General features: G+C 38.3%; 1 protein-coding gene across 1 annotated transcript; it reads left to right on the top strand.

The window, feature by feature from the left end:
- Positions 1–709: 709 nt before the first annotated feature.
- LOC124269595 lies at positions 710–22,970 on the top strand. Its single transcript, XM_046704617.1, has 5 exons — positions 710–2,066; positions 21,602–21,687; positions 22,185–22,275; positions 22,455–22,680; positions 22,899–22,970. The coding sequence occupies exons 1-5, from the start codon at positions 710–712 to the stop codon at positions 22,924–22,926; spliced, it is 1,788 nt and encodes a 595-aa protein (XP_046560573.1). The 3' UTR covers positions 22,927–22,970.
- The last annotated feature ends 191 nt before the right edge of the window (positions 22,971–23,161 follow it).

Raw genomic sequence — 23,161 nt, 5'->3', positions numbered from 1 at the left:
GGTGTTAAGTGGAAAGTTCAGGAGGATATGCTAGGATTTCAAGTGAAAATCAAGAACCAGGGACTTACAAGGAGGATGGTTTTGTCAGTGGTTAGTTCTGTATATGATCCGCTGGGACTTGGATCTCCATTTATCCTTAAAGCAAAGATTCTACTCCAGGACATATGTCGTTGTGGTATCGGATGGGATGAAGAGATCACAGGAACTCAACTCAAGTCATGGCAACAGTGGTTAACGGATCTTCCTCGATTGGAGAATCTATGTATTCCAAGATGTTACAAGTCAGATGACTTTGGAACAGTACAGGATTGTCAACTTCATGTGTTTGCAGACGCCAGTGAACTGGGATATGGTGTTGTTGCATACTTCAGACTTGTAAATGAAAAGGGAGACATCCACTGTGCTTTCGTTTTGTCTAAAGCTAGGGTTACACCACTGAAGAAGATCTCCATTCCAAGACTAGAACTAACTGCAGCATGTGTTGCTGTACGTCTCTCTCTCATGATACAGAAACAGGTCCAGTACAAAATAGATCAGGTGATCTATTGGACAGACAGCATGACAGTTCTCCGATACCTGGCCAATGAAAAAAACACGCTTCAAGACCTTTGTAGCAAATAGGATTGCTGTAATCCGAGACGGCTCAGACATAGACCATTGGAATTATTTATCTATCAAAGAGAATCCTGCAGATCCAGCTTCTAGAGGAATGGATATGAAAGACTTTCTGGATTATACACCTACCTGGTTTCAAGGACCTTCCTTTTTATCGAAACCTGAAACAGAGTGGCCAGACGTTGAAGTTGAAGAACTACCAGAAGATGACCCTGAAATAAAAACTGTGAACACAACTTTATTGCAAAACCCTGTGGAAAGTCCTCTGAGCAAGCTCATCAGCTATTGCTCTTCATGGATAAAGTTGAAAAAGTTTGTTGGATACTACCTTCTCTTCTTCAGTTATCTGAAAGTGAAAACAAGTCAAAAGAAGTTGACTGAGACAGAGGTTATTCGTGAAACAAAGCTTGATGTACAGATTTTACAGAAATCTGAAAAGGTGATACTTACCCAAGTTCAACATTCTTGCTTTCAAGAATTGTTTGATGCCCTGGAAAACCAACGTCCAACATGTGTAAGCAAACCCATTAGGAAGCTTGATCCGATCATTGTTGACGGTTTGATCCGTGTTGGCGGAAGACTAAGTCGGTCAAGTCTGGACTTTGAAGCAAAGTACCCTGTACTCCTACCTAAAGAGTCTCGTGTCACTGACCTCATCGTGCGGGATGCTCATGAAGCTGTTGGTCATTTAGGAAAGGCTGCTATGACAACAAATCTGAGACAGAAGTACTGGATCTTAGGACTTGGTTACCTTATCAAGAACATTACTTCAAAGTGTGTTATCTGCAGATCGTACATGGCACAGCAAAGGGATCAAAAGATGGCTGACCTGCCATTGGACAGAGTATCTTGTGATGAAGCACCATTCATGAGAGTCGGAGTGGACTTCTTTGGTCCATTTGCAGCTAAACGAGGACGTAGCAATGTCAAACGTTATGGAGTGGTTTTTACCTGTTTGGCATCAAGAGCCATTCATCTTGAAGTTGCATCTCAGCTCGACACATCATCATGCATCAATGCAATTCGTCGGTTTATTGCAAGACGTGGGTGTCCCAAAAAGATCTGGTCTGACAATGGTACCAACTTTATCGGAAGCAAACGAGAACTTAATGAAGCGGTAGAGTCTTGGAATCTTCATCAAATACAACAGGAGATGCTACAGAAGGGCATAATGTGGGAGTTTAATCCGCCCATGGGTTCTCACTTCGGAGGAGCTTGGGAAAGAATGATAAGAACTGTCAGGAAGATCATGTACTCCCTGCTTCGTTCACAAGTTATTAAGTTGGATGATGAAGGAATTCATACACTCTTCTGTGAAATTGAATCTATTGTGAACAACAGACCAATCACAACAGTTTCAAGTGACATCAATGACTTGTCTCCTCTGACGCCCAACCACATTCTCCTACTTCGTAGTGGAGAAAAACTGCCTCCAGGACTGTACTCGGAGAGTGACTGCTACACACGCCGAAGGTGGAGACAGATACAGTACATCGCGAATGTTTTCTGGAAAAGATGGTCACAAGAGTATCTAACATCCTTGCAAGAACGTCAGAAATGGTTAAGTCCTCGTCGCAATGTTGCTGTTAACGACATCGTCTTGATTAAAGACAATCTACCAAGAAATTCATGGAGTCTTGGACGTGTTATCAATGTACTTGCAGACAAGAGAGGGTTTGTGCGTACAGTGGAAGTAAAAACGACAACTTCTACATTGACAAGACCCATAGATAAGTTGTGTGTCATCCTCGAGGCTGGGAATGAGTTTGAGTGAACTGGATATTGAGTAGGTATATATCTAGTCAGAAGTGAAAGTTGGTAAATAGTGCTCAATAGTTGTTAAAGGAGGTTCGTTATCCTTTACAGGAAATATAGTTTAGTTTTGGTTTGGTAATTGTTTCATTTATTTCCACAATTAAGGGGTCGGAATGTAAGGATCTGGTTTGATTTATTATTTCAAGTGATCTCATTTGGGCGCAGAGCATTTAAAACTAAAGGGCAGATAATTACAGGTGATTAAAGGGCAGATAATTACAGGTGCTTTGTCACATGTTTCGAAGGTCTCGTGGCGACATGCATGGTCGCCAGGCAAGTTAGTATGTTCGTCTTCGTGAGAGCGCATATAAAACGGTAAGAAAACATTATGAATTGATATGTTTGCAATGATTTGGTAATCATATAAGTTATTGTAAGTAAATGAATGAAAACTATGCAGTCCGTAATACGTTATGACTAAGTTATGTACTGTTGTAAACAATTGGCATTACTGCTGTATGTGAATCTAAGTTAGTTTTGTTTATTGTTACAGTCAATCACATTTCAAGTCAACACAATCAACCAATCTTCTAAGAATAAAGATATGACGTCGCTCTCTCATAATCATCGTTCGTTCGTTCGTTCGTTAGTTATAATAGATGCCCTGAATCATGTTTAGAGACGGTCTTACATATGTTTTATGACATTTGGACATCTGGAAAATTTCCTTCCTCATGGCGTGATGCTATTATTGTTCCCATACCTAAACCTGGACGGGAGCATACAGATCCCTCAAATTTTAGACCAATTTCACTGACTACCTGCGTTTGCAAAACCATGGAACGCATGATCAACAATCGACTAGTTTGGTACTTGGAAACCAATAACCTTATAACTACTATACAATGTGGTTTCCGTAGTACCATCGATCATTTAGTGCGTTTAGAATCTTTTGTGAAAAATGCCATAATTAATAAACAGCATGCAGTGTCGATCTTTTTCGATTTAGAAAAAGCATACGATACGACATGGAAACATGGGATTTTAAAAGATTAACATGCCTTTGGATTACGAGGCCGTTTGCCCCAATTTATATCCAACTTTTTAAATGACAGGCAATTTCAAGTCCGAGTGGGTTCAACCCTGTCTGACCATTACAATCAGGATCAGGGTGTCTGTAACATTGTTTAGTATCAAGATCAACAGTTTATTAAACGTTTCACATGATTCAATTGATGGATCACTTTTTGTGGATGATTTTAATATTTCTTGTCGTGGTACAAATATGCATACCATTGAACGGCAAATGCAGATGTGTTTAAACAAAATAAATAAATGGTGTCTTGAAAACGGCTTTAAATTTTCTAAATCCAAAACTAATTGTATACGTTTCCGCCGTAAATACAAACCGCATAAAGACCCTGAACTATCTCTAAATGGCACACCCATCAAAGTTGTGAAGGAGGCCAAGTTCTTGGGTGTTATTTTCGATTCACATTTCACCTTTCTGCCTCATATTAAATCCCTTAAAGCTAAATGCCTAAAGGCACTTGATCTGTGCAAAGTTGTTTCCAACTCAAAGTGGGGAGAGGACGAAACTACTCTCCTACACTTATACAGATCACTCATCCGTTCTAAACTAGATTACGGCTCCATCGTATATGGTGGAGCCTGCAAAGGCAACCTAAAACTATTAGATTCTGTGCACCACCAAGGTCTAAGGCTTTGTCTTGGGCCTTTCAGAACTTCGCCTGTTGACAGTCGCTATGTTGAGGCCGATGAGCCATCTCTTAACCAACGACGTATCAAATTATCTTTACAGTATCTCACTAAACTATACCCAAATAAGTCTAACCCTAAATATAATTGTGTCTTCAATCCTCTCTATGAGGATTTGTACAACAAAAAGCCACCTCTTGGGCTAAGTATTTATACCATTCATTTATGCTGCCGGCATTGGGCTCGAAAATATAGCTCCTTCCCGCTTTCTTTTTTCTCCACCTTGGCAATTGGTAAGACCAGAAGTTGACCTAACACTGACAACGTTTAAAAAACCCGAAAAAGTAAATATGATACATACAAATCCTTATTTACCGATGGGTCCAAGGATGGTGGCGCAGTGGCTTGTGCCACTGTCATTTGGTCCAGAACTATCTCTTGAAGATTACCAGGCGACAGTTCTATTTTCACAGCTGAAGCAAAGCCATATTAACAGCGCTTGAATATATTTATAAACATCCTAAATATAAACAACATATCATTTTTTCAGATTCTCTTTCTTGTCTTCAGGCTATAAAAAATCTTTCTTGTAAACATCTACCTGTATTAGAAATTATTGAATTATATAATGATCTTGCTACTGGCCAATGCGACATCGTCGTTTGTTGGTTACCCAGCCACGTTGGCATTTCTGGGAACACAATGGCCGATCTTGCTGCCAGGGCAGCACTCAATAAATCTGTGACACCACTTCTTATCCCGTATTCAGATTACAAAGCTAGCATTAGGACTTACATCTGTGATCTGATGCAGAAGAAGTGGGACACCCAAGTAGGTATCAATAAATTACGTGAAATAAAACCCTATATTGGTTACACCTGCTTGGGTTGTCAGTCCAGATTTCAAGAGGTCATCATGAGTAGTTGTGATGAAAGAATCACAGCCAAGCATGTCCTGCTTGACTGTATTGATTTTTCCATTACAAGGGATAAGTATTTCAATGTCAAAACAGTTAAGGATCTTTTTAATGTCAATTATCATTTAATCATTGAATTTTTAAAGGATATAGAATTATTAGATAAATTTTGATAAATGGTCTGTAAATAGATAAATATTTTATTATTGGTAGTTTAGATTAATAACTGCGATTGTTAGTGTCTGTACTATCAAAGTATTGTAAAACTATTGTCCTCCTGAGAGGGTAAGTAAGTCCCAAAACATCCAATGTAAGTTTATATCTACTTTATAATCGTAGAATATATGTTCTTGTGGCTTGAGTATCCAAATTGCTAATAGCTGAAGGGATGGTGTAATTCCAACTAAGGTCCATGCAGGAAGCAAATATACTCTAAGTCCCCATGGTCCCTAGTATGGTGATCTACCTTCAGTCGTTGGCAATCTATAGCCCGTTTTTATATTGTATTGTCAACTATAGTTAAACAGCTGTTTAAGATTTAATTACTAGTTTTAATTTCGTCTCTGTGATTAGCTAGCTATGTTACTGTCCTTCGTAGACAGGTTTTTTATTACTTACTATGTATACCAATTAATTGTTCTCGTCACAATATGGCTGCAATATTGCCGATGTGACGATAAATTTTAACTCTCTCACTCTTTCTTCTCCTCCTTGGCAATTGATCAGACCAGCAGTTGACTTAACATTTACCACTGAGAAACTAATGAGAAACTAATGAGTTACAGTATAAACAAGAATTTATTCAATTGAGAAATAAATAAAATACATATAAATCATTATTTACAGATGGGTCAAAGGATGGTGGCGCAGTGGCTTGTGCCACTGTCATTGGATCCAGAACAATATCTTCTCGATTACCAGATAACAGCTATATTTTTACAGCAGAAGCAAACGCCATTTTAACAGCCTTAAAATATATTCAAAAACACCCTAAATACAAACAATATATAATCCATTCAGATTCTCTTTCTTGCCTTCAGGCTATTAAAAATCTTTCTTGTAAACATCCACTTTTAATTCAAATTGTTGAATTATATAATGATTTTGCTACTGGCCAATGCGACATCGTCATTTGTTGGTTACCCAGCCACTTTGGCATTTCTGGGAACACAATGGCCGATCTTGCTGCCAAGGCAGCACTCAATAAATCTGTGACACCACTTCGTATTCCATACTCTGATTACAAAGCTAGTATTATAACCTACATCCGTGATCTGATGCAAAAGAAGTGGGACACCCAAGTAGGTATCAATAAATGAAATAAACCCTATATCGGTTACACCTACTTGGGTTGTCAGTCCAGATTTGAAGAGGTCATCATACGACGAGGTCGTATTGGCCACACAAGATATACTCATGCATACCTATTGGAAGGCGAGGATCCTCCGTTTTGTATCCCATGTGATGAGAGAACCACGGTGAAGCATGTCTTGCCGGACTGTGTTGAAGTCTCCATCATAAAGGATAAATATTTCAATATCAAAACAGTAAAGGACCTTTTCAATAATGTTAATTATCATTTAATCTTTGATTTTTTAAAAGAGATAGATTTGTTAAATGAATTTTGATATATGCTTTGTTAAAATGAATTTTGATACATGTTATTTTAAATTTCGGCTGAATCTTCCGACCATCGCCAGTGGCTTAAGGGATGGTGTAAATCGAACTAGGGTCCGTGCAGGTAGCAAAAGTAATGTAAGTCCCCATCACCACACAAAATGATTGTATTACCCAAATTTACTAACGTCAGGAAATACTGGTTTCATCCGGCCGCCACATGAACAACGTTTGAAATCTACGTATCATCGGGCCGCCAGAGTTACACACGTTTAAAGGGGGGTTAAATTGAACGAACATTCAACTCTGCATTTACATGTATTTCACAGGTGTGTAAATCTGGCCATTGTTTTCATGTGTTTCATGTAACATATATAAATGCTGTGATTGTAGGACATGCATTTCAATACCTTTGAAAACTCGTATGACCAGGGCTAGGCTTGTCATATATTTAGTACATGCGTAAATGGTTGGAAATGGGTAAATATAGTGTTACAAGATTAGAACTGCTTTAACATATATTTCAATGGTGCTGTAATGTAACCGTCACACAGGGTTTGTTAGCGCGTCCGACCACGCCATAATGTACTGAGATAATGAGAAACACATGGTGAAGTGATACCCATGACTGAGCACCACTAACAACATGCGTGTCTTTATTGACACAGACATGGTGTCTGTTTAAAAGGTTCAAATATCGAGTTTATGGGCCAGAGCGATATGTATGTTAGGGACTGTGTATGTGTGCGAGGGAGAGGGTGTGGCATGGGGTAGGCCTAGGGTGGGTCGGTGGTGTTGGGGTACTGATAAGTCTTTCTGACCAGTAGGTAATATGGTTTATACTTTTTGTAATGGAAATTACATAACAGTTTAAGTAACTGACCTTAGGTACACTTCTTATATATGCTATACAAGGAGACACTGCTAATTACAATAAAGCACAGACAGATGTGTTCACACAGACATGAACCGGTAGGTCCCTAATTTTAGTGCTCACTTGTATGATTTATCCGACTATTCATTATTGAACAAATTTCATTATCTATACTTTCATAAAAGATGATTACAATGTATTAATGATTCCCGGTGTAAATTACTGTTGTAAATGTGTGAACATGGACATACTTGGTATGACCTCTTTTTGATTCGGAATACAGGTATTATCCCATACGGACGTTTTCTCAAATTTCAGTTACCCGACGGAATATACTGTAGACATATTTTGTTTCCATCTCTTGGGTAGACTATAGAAAATTGTAGTGATTGCAATTAGATCATAATTTTCATAATAGACCTTTTTTGTTCCATCTCTTGGGTAGACTATAGAAAATTGTAGTGATTGCAATTAGCTCATAACTAAGCAGTTTCGATAATTATTGAAATCTTACTACCTGACAGCATTATGTTGCTCATGCGTTTTCTTTTTAGCTTTTGCTTTTGGATGTCTAATTTGTTATACATTTGGGTATCTTAATATCATGGAATATAATGTGTACTTATTATGAAATCTATCAAAGTACCGAAACGTATTATCTGTATGCTTTACTGTTAATGGGTGAAACTGTTAAAAGTACATGCGTACAGAATATCCACGAAATAGAAACTGAAAATTACTAAATAAATGGAAAAGTAAATTGATATTCCTCTATTTATTTATATTCCTCTTTTCAAATTATCAGTGTGCAGATCACGTCACTAACATAAAAACTGAAGGGTATATAGAAACAAAACTGGGGTCAATCTTGAATGTGTAATAAATGTACCAATGTATATTCTTTAACAGTATCAAGGAATGATGGGGGTACGCTCGTGCTAAAAATGTTCGCCTGTCAGGTCAAAAACCGGTGTTTGATTCCTGACATAGGCACATTAAGACTGAAAATATATTATTTTGATAAAAGGCAAACATCTTAATTTCAACTGAAAAAAGAGGCGAAGTAATTTGGAAGATTTACAGACTAACAACATCTATATTGGGGCTACAGGTGCAGGAAGCATCTTCAATTATAAAATCACATTTCACAAACATCAGATAAAGGTTTAAATGACAAGCATATTTATTGGTATCTTGCCCAGCTCTGTCCTCCCTCAATGCAGTATAACCAGAGTGCTGTGGTCACTACCTCAGGTGGCCAAATTCAGCCATCCCCTTACTTTCCAGTATTTTCTTACAGACATATATATGGGAAACACGTGCAAAGTATCATTCAGCTGAGATTATCCTTCCAAAACATCATATGTACAACAATCACTTATCGTTATGTGTAACCAAAGCATTACAAAAAGGCAATATTTCTAGACAGCATAACATCAGCTTTGGCCGGAGTTCCAAATAATTTGACGCCGAAAGCCTGTCAGTTAACGCAAAGGAAATAACCCATGTGTTTTAAAATGATGCCTTATTCATAGTCACAATGAAGTGTAGGTTGTCGTGCATTTTCTAGTCTGTCTCACAGTCCCTGAACCTCATTATTTCCCCTACTGCCAAGCCCTCTCTGCAATGCTAAAGCCTTAATTGAAGCAAGTCTAGATCTCCTCAGGTCCAGGGTCTGTTAACATCTGCAAGAAACTTTCGGGGTCGGGTTACAAAGTAAACATATCTAACTGCCACGGCTAGCCGGACTTAATCTCGTGTCTCCCTGAGGCTCCTTTTCAATTTAAATGGGTTTGTTTGTTACGATCAAAATAATATATATTCAGACACTAAGCGTTAGTCTATGTATTTTCCAATATGATTGAAATACTAATATTTACCAAATAAAATTCTAAAGGAGCCTTTCTTCAAACAGTGACTTAATGCCATACATAGCTAGACTTGCTTGGATGATAGACTTCATATAAGGCATCATCGATATTTCACAAACATGGTACAGGACCCTTAGCCTCATTAGCTTATTGCCTCACCACTTGCGAATTAAGCGTTGGCAGATGTAAATGTTACTGGAGATGTTGGTCCCGCCAGCTGTGAGTGTTTGGTATGGCACTTCATAACCCGAACCCTGCAGTGAGTTTTTCTAAAGACGGAAGGGGAAAAATATATTTAAGTGACTATGATACAGACTGGGAAAAGATATGGAAAACCAAAAATGTGGACAACAAACCATTGTTTTGGTCTTTTAATTGTAAATATGATTCAAATAGCTTAACCTAGATTTCGCTTTCCTCCGAATGTACGTTTGGTGGAAATTATTCATTTAACCCGAGACAAGGACGAATGTTTATATATAATTTAAAAAAATGTAACAGGACTAGTATCCATTTTGTCTTTTGTCTTCAACCCGTCAGAACTAGATTAACAACTATTCGTTGATATGAACATATTTTACAGAATAAAAGTTCAAAATAAAAAAATATATAATATAATGAAAAGGAGCCCTGAGACTTTCTCCTGAAGCTGTGGAAATCTAGACTTGCCACATTTTGTAGACTTGCGTGGGCTTGGATATAGTTGCTTCAGGGTCTGTATGCGAGACAACGCCCCAACATACGCTCAGTCACATGTGTCTCCGGGTCACGGAGAATCAGTGGTTTGAGGCCCGTATTGCAATTCTCGTGCGTTTGCCAGGCGCGTAGCAAACCATTGTTTTTCGACTTATATTTAGGTGGTATTGAGGGCATGCCCAACTTTCATTTTTTTATGAGGCCTGAAGAGTTATCGTTTGACGTTTGATGATTTTAATAGCTTCAAAATATTGTGGAAAAACTTCCGCCTGGATCCCCTGTTAAATTTCATTTTAGTCAAATCATATCACCTGAATATATAATCCTCATCTGATAAGGACGAGTTTTAACTTGTTTTGTTAGACATTATCTACTTCTAAAAGTGCCACTCAAAGAAAGTTTTCCTCATCATTAAAATTTAGGGGGGGGGGGGGGTTACGGACGGATGTCTTACCACCATGGAAATTGAAATGTGATTTCCTCATATACAAATATGTTTGGACATCGTTTACACATGTCTGATACAATACCATACATCGAGTATTTGGTGTTTTTTTTCTAAAATAAATGATTAACAAATGAAAAATAAACAACTGCATTTCAGTGATGATTCACATATAATCATGACTGTAACAAAACATCCTCATACATGTCGATGGAAAAACAATCATCACTGAAAGTTATGATGTGAAGAATAACCTGTTTACTGTACATGGTAATGCTTTAATCAAAGAATACTTTAGTCAGTACGATTCGTAGAGGTATTTCTATTTTTTTAGTGGAACGTGTTTGCAGGTATTTTTGGCAAAAATTAGAAGAAAAAATATATTTTAGCAAAGATCATGTGTAAGCTCGAGCTGTTTTTTTATAATTGTAGCTACGCCCCTGATTGCATGTGTGTTGTAGACGCGGCATGGACGCCTTGTAACATCACTGTTTGATTATGATTCACAAACATATGCCCATGATATGGTTGGAATCGTGCCACGGATTAGCATATATTTATCATGAAAACAGGTTTTTATGTAAGGATCTTGAAACTCGCTTTTACAAAGGCCTATAGGTTTGATCACAATACATTTCGTGTTACAGCTTCTCTTTTAAATAACATGCTCATGTCAAAACTGATTTAAATTATAATAGCAGATTAAAGAATAACACAATAAATAGTATGCCAAATTATCGTTACCATGACAACCCTGTGATATTTCACCTTATCTAAGAGAGTAATGCAGATGATACTGTCGGCCGTAAATTTTGATAAGTTGCTTCATCGCTGTCAATAAACACTGGTTATTTATACAATTATATGTGTGATCAAAGGCCATATGATAGATTATGTGGTCTCTGGAGTGATGGAGGAGAACTTGCGTCGCTAGTTTTCCAGATAATCTGAACACATGTATGTACCGTGAAACAGGCAGATACCTTTAGAAGAAAGTGTTTGCCCTACCTGTAACAACGATGTCCCATGTCTATAAAAGGGATACAATGAGGGGATGAATGCCATGTACTTTTATCTTGGCCCGTTTATGATGATACGTACTGCGATCTTTCACAATAATCCCTCTGGCTATCAGATTGAAGGTACGTTTTAAACATAACCGGTATTTCTATTAATGTATTTATAAAGTTCTTCGAACGTTCCCCATATACGTCCGTCATATACATCGCGCACGACCCTTTTCTCTTTTGATCTCCTCAAACGACTGTTACAAGTTCGAAGAATCCTGGTCAAAGTAGAAACGTCTTAAGACTATTCCATACATTTCTGTAACTTACACATTGTACCCTAAATGGGTAGAGCTTTCGTTCGGGGTAATATCAGAAGGAAAACAATACAGTTATTTCCAATGTTGTAGAAAGATCTCCACTTACTTAGGAAAACACTGAGATATTGATATTTTCAGCCCCAGTCAGATCTGAACTTGAACATGCGATGTCTGCGTTTGTGTCAGACTAAAGGCCTATAAGATGTTTAGCAACACTGGGGCGTAATAGCCATAGATCTTCTCCAAACAAGGGAATATACATCTTGTGAGAATGACTTCTCCGACAGGAAAATTTACAGCAATGCGACATCACAATTACTTACGTGATATTTACTCGCAATCTGAGTTATGGATCGTCAATTTAAACAGGACAATATGGACGAATTTCAGAAAAGGCACGGAGATCCAACATGCCTATGATATACTCAGAGAACTCACGCGCCTGTCCTATCCGGTCATAATCGCTACTCGATAAAACAATTTTTCATTTCATATCTCACAGAAAATATAATTTGATATGGCATTGTTTGTTATCGTATACTTTCGCGTTAGTGAAACAAACTTTGAAGTTTATGTATGGCGTTATTACAGCAAAGGCTGAGCGAATGGAGAAATAACATTGTTCAGGCACTGTGAGACTATTAAGAAGGTCACACGCAGTGCAATAAGATTCCAGTTATGTACTGCCAAAAAATATTTTACTGTAGCTGAACAGACTTACGAAATTACGAGTTGGTTCGTGTAGCATATTTGGCTGTGCCCCAAGAGAGACAAAGTGCTATTCTATTGGGGCAGCTAGTGACACTTGCGAGGACAAAGGAACAACGCATCGCCCTTTGTTCACCACTGAACCTTTCAATCCCTCGAAACATGTACCTCACAAGATTTGCCAACTCCACAGACATGGCGTAACTGATACTGGTAGCAAGAGCGAGTGCAGCTTAATAAGGCGCGTTAGCTTGCGTAATACTGCTTTCTTTGTCAGGCTCGTTGGTGATAAGAATATTGAGGTCATGTGAACGTTGATTTCAAACGTACTAAAATGTGTGAAAGTGAAATTACATGAACCAAGTAGTTCACATGATGGAAACATATGATCATCTTGCTTGAGTACAGGTAACATGAAGGTGTATGAACCTTTCATATACATACCCCTGAAATCCGGTATGATACATACATATCTAAGGTGTGTAAACATTTGCAAATTTGAAAATTTACATGTGTTTCCCCACCTAAGTAAATTCACATGTTTCCAACCCGAAGAAACTTAGAACGAAATCGGAAATTTCAGCACCCATTGAAATTCAAAGGAATGCATTGGAAATACTGTATGATCATGTATTTACCGGGGTATCTGTTTTGCAATTCATATTTGGAAATCCCTGACAATCCGGTCAGGGCATACATGAACGAGGTACTTGTGCATACGAAAATGTACGATGAGCATATGTTTCAAAGGTATAGATTCATATGAAATGTATGCCCGAAGATAGAAAAAATCTGAAAACATACGTAAATCCGGTCATGGCATGTATTTTCTACTGTATTTACGTTTATTTCAATGGTTTACTATCCGGTTTTTGGTGCTGCGCATGGTTCCTAGTATGGTGATCTATCTTCAGTTGTTGGCGATCTATAGCCTGTGTTTTATACTGTATTGTCTTCTTTAATTGGAATGTTTTAGCTTTATATTCATATCTGTGATTCTCTAGTATTTTTACTGTCCATCGTCGACAGGTTTTATCTTCAAAATGTTTTACCTTTTCACTGTATAAATTGTTTTCGACACGATATGGCTGAGATATTGCCGATGTAACGTTAAATCTTAACTCAATCACTCACTTTGTTCCATTTAGTATATATTTTTCTCCACCTTATGTTACATTCTTCCTTGACAATGGTACAAGAATCTGTATCGCTGTACTCACGAAATAAAGAAAGTATCCATAAAGTTTGTCTCTAAAGCGTTATTCTTCGTACATATAAACCCAAGTTCCTCAATGCCAAAACAGCAAATAAGCAAAGCTATCAATATTTAAATACTCAGCTAGTGGAGAAGATTGTAGCAAACTATTATCAATCCATGAGCGTTATTTTGCTCTCATGATACAGTTGTGGTGTAGTGCGCTAGGGCGTCCGCCCGGAGAATGGAAGGTCGCGGGTTCGATCCCCGGCTGCGTCATACCAAAAGGCGTTAAAATATGGTACTTGTTGGTCACTGCCTGGCGCTTGGCATTAATGGGTACAACAAGGACTGGTCGGTGCGGAGTCAGTATGATATCTCTGAGTGGGGTATTCATGCTTAACTGCGGCGTGGTGTCTCAGTGAGCTATGACTATAAAACCAGCTTAAGTCTGGGCGATTACAAGCAGCCACAGATGCACACGCATGCACGTCGTCATATGAGCGAAATATTCTTAAGTACGAGGTTAAGCCCCATTTCACCTCCTCACATCATGATGCAGTTATACTTAAATGATCAGCTGCTCACAGACGTATGGCACCCATGAAGGGCCACCTCCTCGTGGTGGGTGCTGGGTCACGCTAAGCGCCCTTCAACCCCCGTTGTGGACCCGGGGGGATATTAGGTCCACCAACCTGTTGGCCGTGGGTTGTGCCCCTGTGTCGGTGGAGGACGGGAGGCTGGTGGTTGAGGGCACTGGGGCCAGGAACAGTGTTCCTTTGCCCAACACACCACTTCGCCCCTTACTTCACCTAGACGGATGGTTGAACTGGCCCGGTTCAACCAATCGGCTGGTCACGCCAAGCCCTGTGTGTACTACAATTGTGAATTGTAACACAAAATGTTGGGATTTATGTAATGATATTTTTAAGTCTTGGCCAATTTTTGATCTCATAATTTCAAATACACTATTTCATGTATGTTTTTGCCTAGAGTCGTATGCCCAGAAGGCGGTGGCTCATGGGCCAATCTGGTGGAGGAATAAATCTTTTACTTCCTTCTGCTGGAGTATATCATCCGAGTATCCTTGGTGCTGCAAGTTGGAAACCCACTTGTTTTAGCATTGTCTTCATGATACTCCATGGTGGGTGGGGAGCTCGGATGATGAACCCTTAAACACTAACCATGGCTACCGAAACCCCTATTACCAAAAAGAAACGTCCTCTTGACACAGATCCTGAGGTTAATGACCAACGGCCGACCACGTCTATTGAATACTGGCCACGTTTTATAGTGCTTGAGACTGTTGACAAGACTCCTTTAAAACTGAACCCTTTTGCTGTTTCAAAAGGCATACAAGGCATTGCAGGTGATGTCAAACAGGTCAAACGTTTACGGGCAGGTTCTCTACTTGTTGAATGCAGTAAGAGACATCAGGCAAACAACCTTCTGTCAACTAAATCTTTTGTCGGCATTCCCGTATCAGTCTCGGCTCACCGCACGCTTAACACCAGCAAGGGTATTGTGAGAGACCGAGACCGACTGTTTGCTGATATGCTAGAAATTGACATTGCATCAGAGATGAAGGAACAAGGTGTGCTCTACGTGAAACGTTTCACTGTCCGAAAAAACAATGAGATCCAACAAACGAACACCTATTTGTTTTCATTCTCCACTCCAACCGCTCCTACTTCCATAAAGGCTGGTTACTGTCAAATCAAAGTGGATACGTACATTCCGAATCCACTGAGATGTTTCAAGTGCCAGAAATATGGCCATGGTGTCAATACTTGCACATTGTCTGTTGTGTGTGCTCACTGTGGTGAGAAGACACACACGACAGAAGATTGTGCAAGTAATTATAAGAAATGCACAAATTGTTCTGGAGACCATTCCTCTTTCTCTAAAGAGTGCCCAATTTGGAAGCTACAGATGGAGATCAATAAGATCAAATTCACTCAAAATATTAGTTTTGCCGAAGCCAAACAGCTTGTCCAAAGATCTGAATTAAAAGAAACGTATGCCTCCAAAACCAGGACTCCATCTGAGGCAACACTTAAAGTAACTACATCATCATCAAGCTGCCAAACAAATTTGACTTGGGTGAAAACCACTTCTCCACAGATTCTCTCCACTGCAGTATCAATTCAAACAGTAGAATCACTTCCTGACAGGTCCGACAGTCAACCAGAGCCAGGGCCAGATCATGATCATGGTACATCGTCTCAGTCTACCACTCACTCTCAATCGCAAGCTCATGTACATCACATTGCTAAAGGGAAGAATAAATCTAAGCCTGATTATTCGAAAAAACAAAGTGGCAGAACCCCAAAAGGGTCTGAAAACAAAATTAACCTTTACAACAAATATGGATCACTTGAGGACATGGACGTGTCCGAAAATGTCCATTCTAGGGCACAAAGCTTGTCGCCCTCCAAAACAGTGCGGGGTAGATCCCCAATAAATCCCCCCAAAAGATAGTTTATTCGAACAACATCGTACAGTGGAATTGCAGAGGACTACGGCATAATTATAATGAATTACTGTTATTAGTCCAGGATTGTATGCCGTCAGCATTCTGTTTGCAGGAGACTTATTTAAAGCAGACAGATCCTTTTGACCTACGTTATTTCAATGCTTATCATTCTTTCTCACCTCCGGGTGACAGGGCCACTGGAGGTTCTTCAATCCTAGTCAAACAGAATGTTATCCATAGCCCTATTACACTTACTTCTAATCTTCAAGCAGTTGCAGTGCGACTCACTTTACACGTTGCATTCACATTATGTTCTTTGTATATCTCACCATCTTCAGTCATTCAGAAGACTGATCTTCAAAATTTATATGACCAACTCCCAAAACCGTGTATCATTATGGGAGATTTAAATGGCCACAACCCGCTCTGGGGTGGTACAACAACTAATGCTAAAGGTAAACTATTAGAAGACTTTTGTTCAGACAATGATTTATGCATATATAATGACGCTTCTAGCACATATTTACATCCTTATTCAGGAACTTATTCAGCTCTTGATTTATCGATTACTACCTCAGACTTACTGAATGAATTAGAGAGGTCAGTCCACGACGACCTGTGTGGAAGTGACCATTTCCCAACAATTCTAAAACCCGTGAATTCATCTGATGTTCCTCCATCATCAAGATGGAACTTTAAGAAGGCTAACTGGCCTTTATATGAAACTTTCTGTGCTGACATACTCAAACCAGAACTTTTTCATGATCTTCCTGATGCCATCAACTGTTTTTCAGATGAGCTCAGACACATAGCTGACAAGTGTATCCCCAAATCCTCTGCAGTTCCTCATGTACGTAAACCATGGTTTAACGCTGAATGCAAACAAGCTCGCAAGGCACGAAAGAAAGCTGAACATTATTTCCGTCGCCATCCTATGGTCCACAATTTAAACAAATTTAGAATTTTAAACGCCAAAGCACGGCGTACTTTTAAACAAAATAAACGCCAATCTAAACTATGTCTCAAACATCAATTCGCGCACGCCAATATCAAAGGTGTGGAACATGATTCAGAAAATAAAAGGTAAGGGCTCTAAATCTAGCATTAAGCATCTAAAAAGTGGAGATGAATTATTAACTGATACATCTGACATAGGAAATAAACTTGGAGAAACTTTGGCCAAACATTCTTCCTCCTCTAACTATGTACCTGAATTCCAGAAATATCAAAGACAGCAGGAATTTTTTTTATTTATTTCAATTCAGACAATGGGGAAGACTACAATGAAACGTTTTCGATACATGAGCTTCATACTGCTCTTGACCAAGCTCACGATACTGCTTCAGGAGCTGATGGTATACATTATCAACTCCTGAAGCACTTGCCTGAATCATGTTTAGAGACGCTCCTATCTATTTTTGATGACATTTGGACATCTGGACAATTTCCTTCGTCGTGGCGCGATGCTATAATTGTGCCCATCCCTAAACCTGGACGTGATCATACTGATCCTTCCAATTATAGGCCAATTTCATTAACTAGCTGTGTTTGCAAGACCATGGAACGCATGATAAATAATCGACTTGTTTGGTACTTGGAAACCAATAACCTTCTTACTAATATCCAATGTGGTTTCCGTAAAAACCGTAGTACCATCGATCATTTAGTGCGCTTAGAATCTTTTGTGAAAAATGCCATCATCAATAAACAACATGCAGTGTCGATCTTTTTCGATTTAGAAAAAGCATACGACACAACATGGAAACATGGGATTTTAAAAGATTTACATGACTTTGGATTACGAGGCCGTTTGCCTCAATTTATATCCAACTTTTTAAATGACAGGCAATTTCAAGTCCGAGTGGGTTCAACCCTGTCTGACCATTATAATCAGGATCAGGGAGTCCCGCAAGGCAGTATTTTGTCTGTAACACTGTTTAGCATCAAGATTAACAGTTTATCCAAAGTTTTAAACGATTCAATTGATGGATCACTTTTTGTGGATGATTTTAATATTTCTTGTCGCGGTAAGAATATGCATACTATTGAACGGCAAATGCAGCTGTGTTTAAATAAAATACATAAATGGTGTCTTGAAAACGGCTTTAAATTTTCTAAATCCAAAACTAATTGTATACATTTTTGTAGAAAATATAAACCGCATAAAGACCCGGAACTGTTTCTCAATGGCACTCCCATCAAAGTTGTAAAGGAGGCCAAGTTCTTGGGTTTAATTTTTGACTCGCATCTAACGTTTCTTCCCCATATCAATTCCCTAAAAACTAAATGCTTGAAGGCACTTGACTTGTTGAAAGTCGTTTCCAATTCTAAGTGGGGAGGGGATCAAGCTACCCTTCTACTATTATATCGATCATTGGTACGTTCCAAACTTGATTATGGCTCCATCGTTTATGGTGGAGCCTGCAACAGTAATCTCAAACTTTTAGATTCTGTCGACCACCAAGGTCTAAGACTATGTCTTGGTTCCTTTAGAACTTCACCTGTTGACAGCCTCTACGTCGAGGCTGATGAGCCATCTCTTACACAACGCCGTATAAAATTAACTTTACAGTATATTACAAAACTTTATTCCAATGAGTCAAACCCTGCATATAACTGTGTCTTTAATCCACTATATGAAGATCTGTATAACAAGAAGCCTTCTCTTGTTCCGCCTCTTGGTATAAGAGTGAAACCTTTTCTTTCTGCTGCTGGCATTGAGCTAGAACATATAGCTCCTTCCCGTTTTCTTTCTTCTCCGCCTTGGCAATTGGTTTGAGCCACAAGCTGACCTAACATTAACTACATTTAAAAAATCAAAACAAATGAATTACAGTATAAACAAGAATTTAGTCAATTAAGAAATAAATATACTACATACAAATCCTTATTTACAGATGGGTCCAAGGATGGTGGCGCAGTGGCATGTGCCACTGTCGTTGATCCCGAACAATATCTTCTAGAATACCGGATAACAGCTCTATATTTACAGCAGAAGCAAACGCCATCTTAACAGCTCTTAAATATATTAATAAACACCGTAAATATAAACAATATATCATCTTTTCAGATTCTCTTTCGTGTCTTCAGGCTATTAAAAATCTTTCTTGCAAACATCCACTTTTATTAGAAATTATTGAATTGTACAATGAACTTGCTACTGGCCAATGCGACATCGTCTTTTGTTCGTTACCCAGCCACGTTGGAATTTCTGGGAACACGATGGCTGATATTGCTGCTAAGGCAGCCCTCAACAAATCTGTGACACCACTTCTTATCCCATACTCTGATTATAAAGCCAGCATTAGAACATACATCCGCGATCTAATGCAAAAGAAGTGGGACACCCAAGTAGGTATTAATAAATTACATGCAATAAAACCCTACATTGGTTACACCTACTTGGGTTGTCAGTCCAGATTTGAGGAGGTCATTATGCGATGATGTCGCATTGGCCATACCAGATATACTCATGAATATTTATTGAAAGGCGAAGATCCTCCGTTTTGTATCCCTTGTGATGAAAGGATCACAGTCAAGCATGTCTTGCTTGACTGCATTGAATATTCCATCACAAGGGATATCTATTTCACATCCAAAATTCTGAAGGATCTTTTTAATAATGTCAGTCCTCATTTAATTATTGCATTTTAAAAAAAAATAGATTTGTTGACTGATTTGTAAATAGTGAAATATTTTATTATTGGTAGTTTATATTAGTAACTGAGATTGTTAGTGGCTGTACCCTCAAAGGGGGTTGACGTAGCGTAAAATTATTGTCCTCCTGAGGGGGTACGTAAGTCCCAAAACTTTCAAAGTCAATTTAAGAGTACCAGGTTTTTAATCGTAGCATTCTTGTAATTGTAATTGTAGCTAACTTTCCTTACAATCGCCAGCGGCTGAAGGGATGGTGTAAATCCAACTAGGGTCCGTGCAGGTAGCCAAGGTACTGTAAGTCCCCATGGTCCCTAGTTTGGTGATCTACCTTCTGGTGTTGGCGATCTATAGCCCATTTTTACATTGTATTGTCTTCTTTCATTGGAATATTTTAGCTTTGTTTGCTAGTTTTATATTTTCATATCTGTGATTATCTAGTATTTTTACTGTCCTTCGTCGGCAGGTTTTTATAATATCTATATATATATTCTATTTCTTACTGTCAAATGTTCTCGTCACGATATGGCTGAAATATTGCCGATGTGACGTTAAATATTAACTCACTCACTCACTCTCACTCACTCACAGACGTAACCTTTACCGAACCTTACTTTGAAACTTTTCTGCTAATGTGTTGGTGAATATGGATATGATGTACTTTCCATTCTTCCTTGTGTGATATTGTAGTTGTTTCAAAACATGACGTTCTTGAAAGGCACCTCGTGAAGGAGTACGAATTAGCTCTGAAATGACGTATAAAGAATAAAAAGAAGTTGTTATCCATAAAAACGTGTCATGTATTCATGTACCAAAACATGAAAGTGATTATACCCATCCCTCAAATTATCGACCCTTGTCAAAACCAAATACATGAACATGATAAAGGTAATCGCAAACATTCAGTGTCTGTTTCGTAAACATTAAAGTATGCAACAAACAATTTATTCTTCACACCACGTTTCAGAGCTAATGATTATTGTCTTCGTCTTACACTGATACACCGATAATCCCATAAGCTTCGTATTTACATTGTTACCTCTGTACATTAATCCTATTCAATTGGATTCGTGATTATATTATTATCTTTGTACATGTCAAGGTTTGAAGCAGTCATTCTGTCATAATGGCGTATTGGCCACACATGTATATTTACTTAAAAGTTCATCACCAGAAACAGAAGCAAAAGAAGCATCTCCTGTCTGACTAGCATTCGTAGAGTCCCCAAGGTCTAGCTTTTGTTGTTGATCGTTACCCGATGTTGATAATGCCTTCTTAGAAAATGTCATGAGTATTCTTACAAAATAGTGTTAACAATTAGGTATAATTCATGTAGTTTATTGACAGGTTTGATAACCCAAATTTGTGTAGCATGCTATTATGACTGGTATGACTTGTGTCATTTCGATAATGGCTGAAATACCGCTCATGTGCCTATAGATCTTTACTCATTTGCTAGAAAGCTAGCCTGGCCTATTTAAGAAGCTGAGCCAGACAATGCTGTTTTACTTTCTTAGTACTTCTGATCTATCAAACTAATTAATGTTATGATAGAACTGTAATTTGTATAATATTTTAGAGTTGTTTGATCCGTGTGTTTTAACTGATGTTTGTTTGTTTTTGCGATTTCTGTTGTTAGTTGTTAGTAATTAGTTCAATGTGGATATAAACACGAAACAATAGTGTAAGGCTGATATTGGTCACGCTATGCATTGAATATGCTTTATTCTCAGGCAACTGTTGTCCAAATGCATGGATCCGATATGGTAATTCTTGTTACATGTTTATTGGCACCAAGGAGACATGGATGGAGGCATCTGTGAGTATCATGATCCGTTTTACTTGTACAATTTTTGTACACAAACAAGAACAAGAACAAAAATAAACATTTTTAATACCTGATTACCTAAAGATAGAATATATGTTCTAGAAACTATGGTTTATGAATGTGAGAAAAAATATCTTAAATGTTGATCATTTGAGGTTATCTCATGGGTTTTAAATGTTCCCGGCCAAAAGGGACGAAGTTTGACTTGATATCCATGACATATAATTTAACTAACTAAAACTGTGGTTATGCGTCATGGATTGTTGCCATTCTTACAAACACGTTTCGCATTAATGGTTGAACGTAGTTGTTATGTGCCGCCTAGTGTAGTTTGTGGATTGTGAGCACAACAACCTGACGAAATATACTGTGTACTGCGAACCGCTAAGGAGATCCTATTCATGACGCACAGTGAGTGTTGCATTCTTTAAGTCGTATATATCAAAATATAGTTGTGCGATTTGTATTAAAAGATTCATTCATTTCAGCAACAATGTGTCGTGCGTGGAGCTCATCTTGCAACTATTGAGACGGCCGACGAAAACGCTTTCATAACTGGTTATCTGAAGGTGTTTGGCGGTAATAATAAACGAGCACATACATACATGTAAAAACAATATTTTAAGTTAGCATTTCTTAGATGAGACTGACTGCATATTCAAGCCCAATTTCAATCACACAAACTGCTGTAATCTATTATTTCAAACTAATACCAACGGTTCAATGTTTACCTGATGGATTTCTTTTGACACACGCAGATATTGGTGCTTACATGGTTACCTGGGTAGGTGGCAACGACATGGAGATAGAGGGGATATGGAAGTGGTCCGCGAGTGGGGAACGTGTGACATACACCGACTGGGAACCCAAGGAGCCAGAAGGCTGCGCAACCTGTGGGGACTGTATGGTCATATGGCCCAACTACAACTATAAATGGGGAGATTATCCATGCCACAATCAAGCAAATTTCATCTGCGAAAAACAGTATGATTTATCAAGATACTTCTCTTTCTGAGATTGTTGTGACAAAACACACTAATTTTAATTATTTGGTATGCATGGACTTTCAGATAGCATGGGATATATGTTAAAGATGAGTCCTGATATTTCTTTTTGCTAAAACCCTTTATCTGCACAAGATATATATTGTAGAGACTTAAATTCACAGTCATATAATTACTTATTATACCTTTCATTTTCAGAATAACAGACGGAAGCCTTGTTGGATAAGCAAAATATATCTAAAATAAATAAAAGCAAATATTCCAAAAGTGCCAATTTGTTTGTTGGATCTAACATAAAAACCATCTATCAAATGTTGTGACAGTGACCATACTTTGAAATATTTCGCGGTGACAAAATGACACATGGCATACACATTTGGATGCAAGACACAGATGAAAAGAAACTGTGCAGAAATGCATTCAATACCTCAGTAAGAATTTCCTGAAAAACCCCACCTACC

Source organism: Haliotis rubra, unplaced genomic scaffold (assembly GCF_003918875.1).
Source record: "Haliotis rubra isolate DU_JTF1 unplaced genomic scaffold, ASM391887v1 Scf1459, whole genome shotgun sequence".
NCBI classification, from domain to species: domain Eukaryota; kingdom Metazoa; phylum Mollusca; class Gastropoda; order Lepetellida; family Haliotidae; genus Haliotis; species Haliotis rubra.
This window is presented reverse-complemented; position numbering and strand designations above follow the sequence as displayed.